General features: G+C 41.6%; 1 protein-coding gene across 1 annotated transcript; it reads left to right on the top strand.

The window, feature by feature from the left end:
* Positions 1-1,544: 1,544 nt before the first annotated feature.
* dhtkd1 (dehydrogenase E1 and transketolase domain containing 1) lies at positions 1,545-15,556 on the top strand. Its single transcript, XM_056387927.1, has 17 exons — positions 1,545-1,822; positions 2,126-2,278; positions 3,762-3,973; positions 4,105-4,299; positions 4,442-4,711; positions 5,401-5,572; positions 5,753-5,951; positions 7,732-8,044; positions 8,148-8,232; positions 8,324-8,463; positions 8,660-8,810; positions 8,918-9,024; positions 10,514-10,678; positions 10,761-10,843; positions 11,059-11,225; positions 14,514-14,599; positions 14,703-15,556. Exons 1-17 carry the CDS (start codon positions 1,651-1,653, stop codon positions 14,802-14,804), a joined length of 2,772 nt encoding a protein of 923 aa, XP_056243902.1. The 5' UTR covers positions 1,545-1,650; the 3' UTR covers positions 14,805-15,556.
* The last annotated feature ends 26 nt before the right edge of the window (positions 15,557-15,582 follow it).

Consider the following 15,582-nt stretch of genomic DNA (forward strand, 5'->3'; position numbering starts at 1 on the left):
TAATAAATCATGTTGTGAAGCATCGTTACCTCCGCCAAGGAGGATATGTGTTCAGCTGTGTCTGTTTGTTTGTCACCAGGATTACACAAGAATGTACCGATTTACACCAGAATTGGTGGAGGGAGGGGACATGGGCCAGGGAACAACTCATTCAATTTTCGGGCACATCTGGATTTACTATGAATTAAAATTTTTCTCTGATGTCTGGAGTATGTTGTTTGGCCGTGGTGGAGGTCTGCACCCTCTGAGCGCCCTGCTAGGTATTGATTTATCTAAAGTTTCAGAGCACTGAGTTATGAACAAGCAGCAGCCCACAAGTAAGTCAGTGCTGTAGGGTATTAAAATGTTGATTTGTATCATCATGCGCTGCTCAGCTTGTAGTTATTGAGGCATTTACACATCTGCACAAAACACTGAGGCGAAGGTCTCAGCTGTGTGAACTCAGGCTCTCCTTAAAATTGAATATAACCAGGGTCATATGCTCACAGCTGTTTGGGGCATAGCTAGTACAAATAGGCTACTCACAACATTAGGAGGTTCAGTCTCTTAGAAATGCGAAAGTTTGAATTTAAGACATTTAATTATGACCCAATAGCTAAAACATTATTTGACAGTCACAGCTATAATCAGCAGTGCATTCACCCCTTACACTCAGAAAGGACACATCAAATAAAAGTGAGGGAGGAATCAGCACTTTATCTTATTAACTTTGATGCGATGAGTGAATATGACAGTGTGTCTATTCTTTAATTGTCTGAAATGCTCCGCTTAAAAACACATTGATCAAGAGCAGAAAAGAGTACAAATGTTCAAATGAAGCGTATCAAGAATGTGACTGAATCTAAAAAGTTAATAAACTATAGAATCTGAATAACGCGTCATCACTGATTAACCCGACAAAGAATATAGCAACGGTGTCAAGCCGTACTTTGCCCGTGGATGTACTATAAGGTACATAATTCATCCATGACTTTGCCTTAGAAAACAGTACAATGTCCAGTGGCTTTAAATATGCGCGTTCCCGCGACGGGCACGCAGTTCCCGGCAGTCAGGCAGCTCTCGTTATAACACCGGACACTGGTCTGGACCTTTGACATGCTTCATATGGTCTGAACTCCTTGTTGCAGCGCCCCTAGTGGTAGGAACCAGTGTTGGTGTCCATGGGACCATGGGCCGTAGAAAGCAGGGTTGCCAGGTCCGCGGTTTTCCCGTGTAATTGGGCTGTTTTTGAAACGTTGCTGCGGATCGATTTTTTCGGTAACTAATTAGTTAAACCTATTTCTAATGTAAACCACATTAATAATATCTCTAAATAAAAATACATATCTAAATTAAATGATCTGTTTGTATCTGAATCGTATCAAACTGACTCCATATCGTGCGTGACCAGACCACCTGGTCTGGCAGAGACATTTGAGTTCTGGTACTGAACTGGTTTTTGGACTGGTTTTGATTGGCCGTTGGGCGGGTGTGTTGGTTTTGTCACGCAGACCTGGCAGCCAATGTGTACGAGCACAGGTACTTCAGCCAATAGGCTCCCGATGCGACGCCTCCTCTCACGACGTCTCTCTCCTGCAGTATGGCCGCCGACTTGTAGCTGCCAGTTAGCTGCCGTCACAAACACTAGACCAGAGCTGTACACTTTAAAACATGTCGGCCGTACTTTACCTGAGGACGTCGCTCAGCAGACTGCCCCCGGGGGTCGCCCGGCAGGTCGTTGGCTGCTGTTACCACACCGAGAAGGGAGTTTACGGATACCGACCCAAACAGACCGACAGAGACCACAAGTTGCAGAGCGACCGCATCGCTGCACTAAATCAAGGTCAGTATGGGGTTAATTTACCACACTGACAACTTAACATCACCAAAGAAGAAGAGGAAGAGCCTGTGTTGTGTTAAAATAATGCTACTGAATAAGAAACTTGCTTTAATCCTTGTTTGTAAAGTTATTTTTTACTTAAGTGTTCGTTGTATACTTGTGAAAAATAGTTAATTTCCATTGAAATGTGTGATTGTTGATTGAGAGGGAGGTGTTGTTGTTTGACCCAGTCACTGACACTGACGGTCTGATGTGTTTTGCAACAGTTCATCCTGACAGCGGCCTGTTGTTTTGCTTTGTGCTCAGATCATGGTCTTGCCCGTCTGGTGGAGGCGTACAGAGCACATGGACACAAGGCTGCTAAAATTAACCCCTTACTACCCCAAGAGCCTGTGGCTGACAGTGTCCCGGAGATAAGCATGCTGATTGGCACCATGGGAGGACAACTCAACACCTCAGGTAAATGACAGCTGTGGATGGAAACCTACAGTAAACACAGGTCAGAAGTTAGGGTCATAACCATGTGTTTTTCTCTCGAAATCATGTTTCTTATACAAGGAACATTATGTAACCAGCATTACTGAAGGGCACAGAGCACAGGCCCCAAGAGTCAGGGGGCTCAGGGGCCAGAGCCTCGGTATGAAGTGACACTTAATATTTTAAGAGACATAAAACAACTACTAAGAAATACAGAACAATTACAAAGAGATGCAAAACGGCAACAAAGATGTACAAAACAGACACAAAATGACCTCAACAAGATAAGAAATGACTACAATAAGATGTTAAATGACCATCAAGAGTTGCAGAATAACAACCCATGACATAATTGAGTTGTTTTATGTGGTTGTGTTTTGTGTGGGTTCTGGTCGTCTGTCATATTGTGTCTCTTTCAGTCTGGGTGTCTTTCTCCTGTGAGGGAGGGGTGTTGGACCCTTTACAAGTCTGTGCTCAGGGGCCCACTGTCTCATAATCTGTCTATGCCTTTACTTGATAAAGGGATTTTACTTTGCAACTGAAGATTCTTATTCAGGTTTTCAGATGCACTGCAGGATAAACTGATGATGAAATGACAGTGGTGAAAGTCCTATTTACATACTTGAATTAAGTAAAAGTAGCAGCACAAATAAACCTGCTGTTTTTTAAATAAAGGTAAAATGAGTGACAACGTACCTTTTTATAAATGCATAGTGGTGCTACAGAGATGCCCCGGCCTATAAATCATATTCTGCAGATGTAAAGGAACGTGCTTGTTTGGTACAGACCCAAGCAAATCACGTCATCTTTTTTATATTCAGCAAAAATTACCACTCCTACTAAAATCATGGCGCAATCACAATATCTGTGAAAATAGTTTCAGTATGATTTTTTTTATTTTTTTTTGCATATCGTTCAGCCTGTACTCCATTACAAGTAAAAATCTCACGGACAGGTATGTAAAAGTATGTAAGTGTAATCAGCTAAATGTATTTAAAGTATCACAAGTAAATTAACTCAATATGCAGAAAAGTGGCTCCTGTGAGTTTTATATTAGTAAGTAGCATTTTAATGTGATAGTTGTTCAACGCAGAGCTAATTTGAGCTATTTTATAGTCTTATGTATTTTAAAACTTGGGTAAATTTTATACATTTGGGAAATACAATCGTCCTCCTCCCAACTCCCGGATCTGCAGAGACTTCTGTTTGGAAAAACTTGATTTGCTTTTTATCACTCCAAAACAGAAATCTAAACAAACTTGCACTCAGCTATGCTGCTGGAGGGAATGTGGAGAGATCGTGGTCGACCATGCTCCGTGGTTTTTGGTCTATTCAGTGTTTCTGGAAGAAAGTAGCAATCATCTCACACATTGTTTGGACATATCCCTGACGGGCTAAGTAAGGATGATACCTAACTCCTAAAGATATTGTTGTTTCAGAGAAACCGAAACATGTCTTTCTGTAGGTCTACGGCACTTTGGAAAGGCGGAGGCTTCAGTGGAGGAGGTTCAGGCCTACTTGGAAGAAGCCTACTGTGGTCACCTGTCAGTGGAGACCAGCCAGCTGAGCAGCCTGGAGGAGAGGGAGTGGTTCGCTGATCGTTTTGAGGAGCTGAAGAGGAAGAGTTTCTCCACTGAGGAGAGGAGGCAGCTGGCCAAGATCATGCTGGAGTCTCAGGTAAGTGCAAGGAGCAGGACGGGCGTAAAGACCCACATACAGTGTGACAAAATGTACCGTATCATTTATCACATTTCCTATGGTATTGTCCTGTATTTTAATGCATCTGTTTGTTCTCTTACAACCTGTAGGAATTTGACCACTTCCTGGCCACCAAGTTTGCTACTGTGAAACGTTACGGAGGAGAGGGAGCAGAGAGCATGATGGGCTTTTTCTACGAGCTTTTCCACCAGTCGGCCCACAGCGGAGTCACTGACATTGTCATTGGCATGCCCCACAGAGGCCGACTGAACCTGCTGACAGGCCTGCTGAAGTTCCCACCAGAGGTTAGACAGCCCTACACAGCCACATATTTACTTTCATCCATGACCTGACGCACACATAAACAAGTCACAGTCAGCTGCCAAAGAGTAAACCAGGGTGAGCTGACATCAAACATCACAGTTCTTCCACCATTTTTCTCCCCAGCTCATGTTCCGTAAGATGCGCGGCCTCAGCGAGTTCCCTGACACCTCGCCCGCCATCGGTGACGTCCTCTCGCACCTCACGTCTTCAGTGGAGTTGGATTTCGGAGCCGGACACCCTCTTCACGTGACCATGCTGCCCAACCCATCTCACCTTGAGGCCATCAACCCGGTGGCCCAGGGCAAAACCCGAGCCAGGCAGCAGCTCAGGAAAGAAGGGGACTATTCGCCCGAAGACAGCGCCCAGCCAGGGGACCAGGTCATCTGTCTGCAGGTGCTGAATCACAACAACTAATACACACATGCAGCCAAACTACAAGAAGGTGGAGATTAAATTAACAGATTTATCACAGATTTGTCGTCTTAAATAAAGAACATATGATACATTTTGGCTTTAATCTAATTTCAATGAAATTTGGTGGAAAAAGTTACGATTTTGATGCTGATACAGATGCAGGTTAGACATTTCTAAACATTGTTTCATTGTGGAAGTTGTGCCTTTATTGAGCTCATGGGAAATGTGGAGCGATCGATGTGGGATGAAATTCAACAAAGATTCCTGGATGGACAAAAATCCTGGCTGTTACGATTATATGGTGAATCTTGACGCCACTCCAGGAAGCTAGTTAACATTTTCTGCTGTTAAAATCTTTAATGATTGTGCAGCTTTGGCAGTATACGCCTTCTGGTGATGACACTTGTTAACCACGTTTGGCCATGAGTTGTTGACCTCCAACATGGTGAGTCAGCTGACGGCCTGCTTTACTTTCCAGTGCTGATCCAGGGTTCATTTCTGAGGGTGGCAGATGATAACGGGCCATATTAGAGGAGCTTACAGTCTTAACAGCACAACTGTAAACCAATGGGAGAGTGATGTAAAGCAGGGAGTTGATAAAGACATCTTTTATCAAACTTCCTGCCAAGTTAAGAGTTAGTAAAACTCTGTTCTTCTTCTCTCCACAGGTCCATGGTGACGGCTCTTTCACTGGTCAAGGGATTGTTCCAGAAACTCTGACCATCTCAAACCTCCCTCACTACAGAGTCGGTGGGAGCATCCACCTCATTGTGAACAACCAAGTGGGTTACACCACTCCGTCAGAGAGAGGGAGATCCTCTTTGTACTGTAGTGACGTCGGTCAGTGAAACTCACAAACAGTATCAGTATTGATTAATTAATTAAACTCCTTTACAGAGAGTGTTGGTGTGATTATCAAATGTTGTGGCATATTTCTTAAACGATTCTAATGTCACATGTTTTTGTTTGTAGAAAAATTAGACATTGAGCATCTTACAATGAGAAACATTTGTGTCACAGGTAAGATGGTGAACTGTGCTGTGATCCATGTGAATGGAGATGATGCGGAGGAGGTGCTGCGGGCCACTCGGCTGGCTGTGGAGTACCAGCGGCGTTTCAGGAAAGATGTAATCCTGGATCTGATCTGCTACCGTCAGTGGGGCCACAACGAGCTGGACGAGCCTTTCTTCACCAACCCAGCCATGTACAAGATCATCCGGTCAGTTCAATTTCAGCTTGTTTACTTTGCATTTTAACATATTTTCACTTCAAAAGTTATTGTGACATATAGTTCTTAGGATTAGTAAGAAGATCAGGAAACTGGATTAAAAAAAAAACAGTTGTTGCCAACCTTTTTGATTTGTGACTCATTATAACATAGTCAGTGTTTTGTTTTGTTTCAGATGTCTGAGTTGTTTCCAGTTCCCCTCTAAACTTCCCATGGTTTCATCTAAATTTAAACTGGATGAGAGAAAAGTCCAAAAATGTTTTTTCCTACCTCATTAATCATCTCACTTCCCAGGAGCCCCTGTAACTGAGGGGTCAGGCCCCCACTAGGTCGGTAATCCCTGAGAAAGACTGATATTAAGCAGTTATTGGTCAATATTTGCTCTATAAATTAGTGTTGTTGTGAGTCCAGTGCTGTTGATATTTGGCTGGATGTGACATTAGGTTTTGTATTGTCTCTCTTTCTAGGATGATCAGATACAGCAATCAATTAGCAACAGCTAATGAGATACAGTCTGAAAAGTTTTCTCTTACAGTACCTACATTGGTATCAATATCAGAATTAAGTGAGTTGGAAAATAGTAGATATCTGTTTCAGCTTCTCTGATTTCCTGGTCTTTGGTGGCAGTGGAAACATTAACACAGAGACAGTAAATTTAAGTTTGAACCTGTAATTAAAGGGTGGAATTTTCCTCAAACTGAATTGTGACCAAATATTCTCAGATTAAAAAAAGCAGTTGTAGGTTTGATTCCTGTTTGTAGGCCACAACACATCACAGCAACATCTCACTGAAAAATAATTTCCACTTAACAGTTTTTTAGCAGCCACAGCTGCTACGGAGCAAAACAGTGGTGCAATCTGCTTTTTATGCCTCTGTGAAGCCAGAACCAGAGGCATTATTTTTGCGAGTTGTCTGTCCCATTCTCATGAACACGATATCTCAGTGACGCTGTGGGGGAATTTGTTTTTCAAATTTTGCACAAACATTCACTTGGACTCAAGGATGAAGTAATTACATTTTGGTAAACGGCACGGTGAGCTCACATAACACGTTTGTGGCCTCTTGAATGTGATATCTCAGGACCACCTTGAGGGAATTTCTTCAGATTTGCCACAAACATTCACTTGGACTCAAAGATAAACTCATTAGATTGTCGTTGGCAAAGGTCACGGTGACTTCAAATCAATTATGAGACAATTTAATACTAATGTCTAATAGGATAAAATGATGAAGCAATGACATTTTATATCCAAATGATCAAAGGTGAACTTCACTGTGACTTCTGGCTATTATTGGATGTGGTAACTCTGGAAGAGGAGATTGTGGTTTCTGATGAATGTTCCTTGGTTAAAATAACAGAAAACAGAAAAACTAACAAAAAACAATTTTTTTAACTGTGTGTTGTGCTCAGTGTATATCAGTGGTGAAAGTAACAAAGTGCAGTTACTCAAGTACTGTAATTTAGTGCAGTTCTGAGCTACTTTGCTTGGATAATTGAATTGTATCCCTGTTCATACGTTTACTACACTTCAGTTCAAAGGGAAATGCTGGTTTGCAGGTTTTGGTTTTTAGACGCTAAATGAGGATATAATGAAATTAAATCACCCATCAGTATTTAAAATGACTAAAATTAGCTGAATAATAATGATGTTGTGGTATAATAATGTAACACGTAGGTAAAACATCTTGATACTTTTTCCATCACTGGTGTATATTGCGAAATAACACTGTTTACTGAACAGACATTTACACATTGTTGCTTTATTGCAGCTCCCGTAAGAGCGTCCCTGACTCCTACTCACACCAGCTGATCTCTGAGGGTCTGATGACCGACGCTGAGCGTGACGAGATCAAATCCAAATACTACGGCATGCTCAACGACAAACTGGCCAACATGACCCTGTACAGCCCACCGCCCACCAACCTGCAGGGCCGCTGGGGGGATCTGGTTGAACCCCAGGATAGAGTCACTACCTGGGACACGGGTGTCCCCATCCCCCTGCTGCAGTTTGTAGGAGCAAGGTCTGTGGACATCCCTGAGCAAATCCAGCTGCACAGTCACCTTGGAAAGACCCATGCACAGGTACTGCTGTCCTCTAATTCATTTCTGTGGGGTGGTCCTGTGTTGAGGTTGCAGCAGCTTGATGATGATGATGATGATTTGTTTTCCTCCTTTGTGAACTCAGGCCCGCTTGCTCAAGTTAGAAGAGGGCACCAAACTGGACTGGTCCACAGCAGAGGCCCTGGCTTTTGGCTCTCTCCTCAGCCAAGGTCAGATACATCAGATCCTAATTTAAGGATCATTTAATTTTTATTGCTGTCAAGAAATGGATTTGTAGATTTGAAATTATTGCTTTTGCAGGTTTTAGTATTCGAATCAGCGGGCAGGATGTTGGAAGAGGCACGTTCAGTCAACGTCATGCCATGGTAGTGTGTCAAGACACCAATGACATGTACATCCCTCTAAACCACATCAGCCCCCAGCAGACGGGTTTCCTGGAGGTAACACTCTTACAAAACAGATCAGCCATCAGTGTGAACACACTCTGTCTAAATCATGGCACAATCAACATTCAGTCTTATCTAACCTTACATCACCTGATATCTGTAACAAGACTGCTTCCTTTCATGTGGCATATTGTGTGTGTGTGCGTGCGTGCGTGCGTGCGTGCGTGCGTGCGTGCGTGCGTGCGTTTAGGTGTGTAACAGCCCGCTGTCTGAGGAGGCGGTGCTTGGATTTGAATACGGTATGAGTATCGCACAGCCGAAGCTTCTTCCCATCTGGGAAGCTCAGTTTGGAGATTTCTTCAACGGAGCACAGATCATCTTTGATACCTTCATCACTGGGGGTAAAACTCTGACTACTCTGTTTGCTACTAAAATTACCTTAACATCTAAGATTTTCTGAACATTTTAAAATCTTCATACATCAGATGTGAAACTGCTATGTCCCCAGGTGAGGCCAAATGGCTGCTGCAGTGTGGGATGGTGATCCTGCTGCCTCACGGCTACGATGGAGCCGGACCTGAACACTCTTCCTGCCGTATGGAGCGCTTCCTCCAGGTCTGTGGGACTGTGGGACTTTACTTATTGTAAATAGTCATCACATCAACATCATAATTACAGCTGGGAAACTCAGATTTTTTCTGATAGTTCAGATGCATCTGACTGAGCACTTCATTATATAGAATCACTTGGAAAACAAACCAGCATGGACGCCTCACATCAGCCACAGTCCGTCATTCACACTGATTAAACCCACATTTAATGGATATAATTCTATCTTAACCCTCACACAACTGTTGTGAGTAGGGCAATGACATGACATTACATCACAAGTCATAAACATGGGTGAGATGGAAATGTGAACTGAATGAAGGAGTTTTCAGGAATCAAATCTGAAGCATATATAAATCCACACAAGTGGATACATCACTCCTAAACCATGAATTACGTTGTACAAGGAATCTCAAGGGAAACGAAGCTCCTGTGTATGACTAGACTGGATCCTCAGTCCCTGATATCATTATGACCTTCAGTGCTACAGAAGCTTCCTCTGGGGACTGGGATAATTTGACTCTATCAGTGTTTTCACAGACGGTTCCTTCACAGTGTGAATCTTTCCCATCCGACATGAACACGAGATAACTGCATGTTCAAATCCTGCAAATTCAGCAGCTGTTGTTTAGTGACCAAACACACCTCAGGAGTTTAATGTTTGGCCCCAAGCAGTGCAGAAGTTATCCTTTCACTCCTGTCCACTCCTGAGGTGTATTACCACTAACAACATATGGAAAAGGTTAAAGGAGAGGTTCACAATTTTTCAAGTCTGTCTTAAAACAACAGTTTTAAAACATGTTTTTTCTTGGTGTAATCATTCTTCCTGTTCAGGCTGGCCATTAAAAGATCCCTTCATAATGTGCTTTGATGGGGGACAAAATCCTCCGTCTGTTTAAAAACACACATTCAAAAGTTTATGTGAAGATCATCGGAGGCTTGAGCTGCCCGAGTTAGACAAATCAGCTGTCTCTCTTCCAAAGTTAGTGTATGATGTTATCAGGGCTAAAATGTATTCAGTAATATGAGGATAATATAATATGAAGCTTCAGCAGTCTGGGTTTGACGAAGGAGTATGTACGTTCCACAGTAACAACCTTTGTGTGTTTCCCTGTTGAGCTGCAGTGAACAGATGAAACAAGAAGAGGGAATGTTTTACTAAAAAAGTTGTAACTATGGAAGATATCTGCTCAGAATCAAGACACCCAAACAATAAATACAGCGCACTATACACTCAGTGGCCACTTTATTAGGTACACCTGTACAAAAGCACAGTACAACCAGTAAAACAGCACAGCCATAAATTCTGCCTTTTTTATGAAGTTAAGAGAGAGCAGGTTGTTACCGTTCACCAAGACATTTTCAGAAGGGGGGACACCCAGGTTTAATAAGACCATTTCTGAAATTCATGTGTGTCATTCCCACTTTGTTGGTGTTGGTTTTTACTGACCAACATACCCTGGTTTGAAAGAAACCTTTTTTTATTATAATTCAGATGTGTGACAGTAAAGAGGAGGGTGTGGACAGCGACAGCGTGAACATGTCTGTGGTCAACCCCACCACTCCCGCTCAGTACTTCCACCTGCTGAGGCGACAGATGATCCGAAACTTCCGCAAACCTCTCATCGTGGTCGGACCCAAGACGCTGCTCAGATTCTCTGTAAGCACAACATTTTTATCTCCAACTTGTTTTTACAGGTGTTTTTATTGAGGTGGGTGAACGATGTTCTTTCTTTTGGCAGGGGGCAGTGTCCAGTCTGACTGAACTGGCACCGGGAACGTCTTTCAAACCAGTGTTAGGTGACACTTCAGTATCAGCAGCAAGGTACATTTTCATGATCGTAAAAACTTTTTCTATGGGATGTTAATTATTCGGTAGGGTGAAACATATTGAAATTAAACTTCAAAGGTCATCACCAGTGTTTGTGAACTAGTTTTCTACAACGTTTGATGTTCTGAATAACCCTTAATAAAACCTGCTTAAACCTGGGAGACACCTGTATACAGTACATTAAACCTATGTTTTCTTATTCCACTCAGTGTCCAGAGGGTGGTGCTGTGCTCGGGGAAGCATTACTATGCCCTGCTGAAACAGAGGGAGGCATCAGCAGCAAACCAGAACACGGCGCTCATCCGTGTGGAGGAGCTGTGTCCGTTCCCACTGGAGGCTCTGCAGCAGGAGCTCAAAAAGTACCCCAGTGCCAAAGGTAGTGTCACCCCTCACCGACCTCTCCCGTCTTCTGTCTTTACAGAGCTCCCCCTCCGCTCCTCACAGACACACAAACTGTATGTGTGGCGGTTTGGTTGCTTTGACCTGGTGCTTACTTTCTTGTTCAGGTTGCTGCTGCTATAACACAAGTAAACAGGGGCGTGCTCATGAACACATTAACACTTTCACAAATGTGACTGAGCACTTCTTCATTCTGTGTACACACTCGTTCAGTGAACATTTCAGTGCAGCTTAACCTAAGTGTGACTGCTTTCTGGACTTAATTTCACTTAAAACTTTTGTGTAAAAATTGATCTTAAAATCAATTATAAGTCGACTATATGTTTGATTTTCATTTCGTCAGTTAGACATGTTTATTCAGCTGGATGGTAATTGTGTCTCTTTGTGTCCACTGTTCCTCTTTACTAACGAACCTTTCCTGTGTTTTGCAAATGTCATGATGTTTGAGGCATTTCCCTGTGCAACGTTACATAACGTCTTTGTCTGTGTGACTGATGAAAAAGAGGAAAGACAAGTTTATTTATGAAGCGCGACCTTTTTGTAGTTCAAGATGTAACACACAAAAAGGACCAAATAATAAGAAAAATAAATGCGTAATAAAAGGCAGTTTGTTCCAGATCTAAATGTGGAGCAGAGAAACTGCTGCTTTTCAATGTTGAGTTTTAATCCTCTTAACTTTGCTTTTTTACAAAGACAACATTACAATAGTCTGTCCTACTAAAAGGAAACCATGGAGAAATTTTTCCAGGTCATTGAAAGGCACTCGTCCTTCAATTCTCACTGTATCTTCAATGTGGCACACTTAACTTGTAGTTGTCCTGATGATTTTAAAGTCTTCAGAGATGTCTGAATCCCTTTCACCGAAGGCAAGAAAACAGAGCCAAAGTGAGCAATGAACTTTGACCTTAGCTGACAACAGAAAATCAATTCAGTTTTATCTTTGGTTGGGAAAGGGATTTTTCTAAAACTTGTATATTGTAGTCTATAACTGTGACTTGATGAAACTGTCAGCTACATTTGAGTGTCAGGCAGAAAAACAATTACAAAACCGTCTCCATAAGTGAGTCACACTAAGTTGAATGCCACTGCCAACTTTAATAGATATCTGACAGTCGCCACTTTTATCAGTGAGTCCTCAAGACGGCATTACAGAACCAGTATCTGACAAACTAACATGTAAAGTATGAGCGTCACCAGACCACAGGACTGTTGAATAAGTGTTTCTGTTATTTCGTCCACCCTCAGTGGCTAAATGAGTGTCAGTCCAGACTCTGATGTTGGTTGGTTCATTTTATTATGCAACACTTGAGAAACAACTGGCCTCAGCATCCTTCTCTTGACCCATGAATCTTTGGCATTTGTGGGCTGTTAACTGCACTTAGTGGAGGTGATTTTCGTTCCTCTATCGAACTGCACCACAATTACAGCACATCAGAAGAAGAGGATGTATTTACTGGCATTTTTCACATTAAGAGTTCAAATCATGCAGTCATCTCTGGATTTGTCACACTTTCATCTGGTCCTATCTTTCTGCCTCCACTTTCACAGTCTTAGTTTGATTGATTCACTAAAAGAGCGTTAAACTGAGTCATCTCACTGTCCAAGCACCAAAATCCAGATGGGAGAAGCTCTGAGTTGATTAAAATGTAATAATGCTCATCTGACTGGCCCTCAGTATTAACTGTGTGTTCACAGTATTTGACCTCTCAAAGCAGTAGTGAGTGATTTTCAGACTTTGCTTCTCAAGCATCATACGAGCTGCCTTACCTTATTGGTGGAGGTTGTTGTTGGCGCCTCGAGCAGCTTGTGACAAAGACTTTGGGCACAGCTCAGAGCGGAAAAAATCAACTGACTCCGCCTTTAATTTTCACTTTTTCTCAGAAAATTCTCGTTACAAGATGCTAGAACTGATCATGAACCAAGGTTAAAGCACTAAAAGACGGTGCTCTTTGTAATGAAGCTAGAAATAAAATATTTATGGAGTTTAATGGTACATTGTTGACATTCATTTATCAAAAAATATCAGGTTTCTAACAAGGGAATTACAGGTGATTATTGGTTTACACTAACATTATTATGGCAAGCATAAACAGTTTAATGGTGAGTTATTTGCTGGATGATAAGAATTTATGTAAATGAAGACAATAACATTTATACTACTTATTTATACTATTCTTTTTCTTTTTTTTCTTTAAGGAACATCTCGCTTGATTGTGCCGCTCCCCCCACTTATGAAACCAAAACGTTGCCCTGTAGACTTTGTAACTCTATGCAATCTGTCGTTGAGGCTTTCTTTCATCAGTCTGGAAAAGTCAAAGTTACTTCAGTTTCCGCTGCAGCAACATTTAAACTGTGTGTGATTTTAACTAAAGTTTAACAACAGTTCATTTGTTGGCAATCAGAACACTAAAACTAACAGAACATTTTTTATCAGTGCAGCAGCATGTGGGTCGTTATTCTTGGTTTGTCTTTTGTAATCTTTCTGATTTTCATTTCTAATATTGTTTTCCAACTTTTTAGCTGTTATCTCCGCTGTCGTTCAGTCCTCCCTGTCCACTCGTAGCTTGTGGTTTTCCGCCAAACCTCAAAATATTCAATGCTCTATCACAGAAGACCATAAAAACCAGTAATATTAATTTGTGAGAAACTAGAACCAGTGGCATTTTTGATTAAAAGCAACTTAAAAGATTAATTGATTATCATAATTGTTCCCTATAAATTTTCCATAGATTGTTTCAGCTCTAAAAAAAATGATGATACTACATTGTTTTTGAATGTTTACATTTGATCTCTATACAAATGGAGTGAACTTTCTAAAATACCATTAAACAAGGTTAATAATAATAATAATAATCACTTTATATAGCTTTACAGACATGAGTGATTAAAAACAATGAGAAAATGAACATTCATGGGAGCAAAGAAAATGCAAGAAAGAAGAAAATATGTTTATAAAAAAAACACAAAATAAATTAAATTACCAGGCTGGATATTAATGATTTGTATTGTTATAAATGTGATATTGAATTAGTTTTTTTTCTAACTTCTGGAACAAAACCTTGAAGGTTCGGGTTTCACTTCACGTCTCTGGGACTCTGTTTTCACCAAAACCACTGAAGCAAATCCAGTTTCTGTTTGATCTGGAATTTCTCTGCCCAAGGGCAAGAAAGAAACTTCAACCAAAGTTGTCCCTGAAGTCACGTGTGTGAACCGCTTCCTCTTTCACTGTCAGTTGAAATCACTTTTCATTACAATTCTCCCCCAGAGTTTATTTGGAGTCAGGAGGAGCCTCAGAACATGGGTCCCTGGTCTTTCATAGCTCCCAGGTTTGAGAAGCAGCTCGCCTGCAAGGTGAGCAGCGTCTGAAAAGATAAAATCTACAATATAAAGCTACTGGTTTGTAAACGGATTGTTGATATTAAACACACAACCCTCACTCCTCTGTCCTCCTCAGCTCCGGTTAGTGAGCCGACCTGCTCTGCCTGCCCCCGCTGTCGGTATCGGGACCCTCCATCAACAGCAACAAGAGGCCATCATCACCGCTACCTTCTGCTAAGGCTCAACAAGACAGGGAACCAAAATAAACACCAGTATACAAGCTTCAGTACTACACTACATACTGAATCTGCCGTGGTCTTCCCAGCGTCATCACTAAAGAGCAGAGCTGCTGCGCGACAGATACGTGGGATCTTTAGATGATGTGGACGGGCGGTTTTTAAACAAATTGGTCAATAATTTAAAGGACAAATCAAAAGAAGTGATGAAAAGAGTAGCGTGGATCATTTTAATTGTGCTCTTATAGTCAAACAGGTTTTAATTAGCATATGGATGTGGTTTGAAGTCAAGGCCTGAATTGTGGTTTACTTGTTTTTTCCCCCTCCTCTTTTTGAACACGAGTTTTCTTTCTTTGTTTAAGGCACTGTGCTAAGAGCAAAACACATCTGCTAATTTGGTTCAGCTCTGAATCGAGGCCTTAGAGACAATGTTTACAATGTGACTGTAGAACAAGAAGCACTTTTAGCTGACCTTCGTATTTGGAGCGCTCAGGACTGTCTCTTGCCTGTCGAGCTGTACAGGCACATTATAATTACGGAGATGAAACTGTTTCTGAACGAACAAGGGAGTTGTTATCATTCTGACTGTTAAATGTTTCTCCTGTCTATCAGATAAACGTCTGGACGTGTCATGGTACTACTTGATTGTTTAAACTGAGACTTGAGTTCATCGGTTTTAAAGGGCTAATTGTAAATAAACAAAATCACAATATTCAAATGGAAATATTTTCAAATAAATCTATTTTCAAGGTCATGCATCATGTTTGTGCTTTTTTAACC

The sequence above is a fragment of the Seriola aureovittata genome, chromosome 10, assembly GCF_021018895.1.
Source record: "Seriola aureovittata isolate HTS-2021-v1 ecotype China chromosome 10, ASM2101889v1, whole genome shotgun sequence".
NCBI classification, from domain to species: Eukaryota; Metazoa; Chordata; class Actinopteri; order Carangiformes; family Carangidae; genus Seriola; species Seriola aureovittata.

Excerpts from the sequence above, each read along its gene's own strand:
- dhtkd1 (XM_056387927.1), top strand. The coding sequence starts at position 1,651 with ATGTCGGCCGTACTTTACCTGAGGACGTCGCTCAGCAGACTGCCCCCG. Across the intron at positions 8,233-8,323 it reads TGGCTCTCTCCTCAGCCAAG|GTTTTAGTATTCGAATCAGC; the intron begins GTCAGATACATC and ends TTGCTTTTGCAG. Across the intron at positions 9,025-10,513 it reads GTATGGAGCGCTTCCTCCAG|ATGTGTGACAGTAAAGAGGA; the intron begins GTCTGTGGGACT and ends ATTATAATTCAG.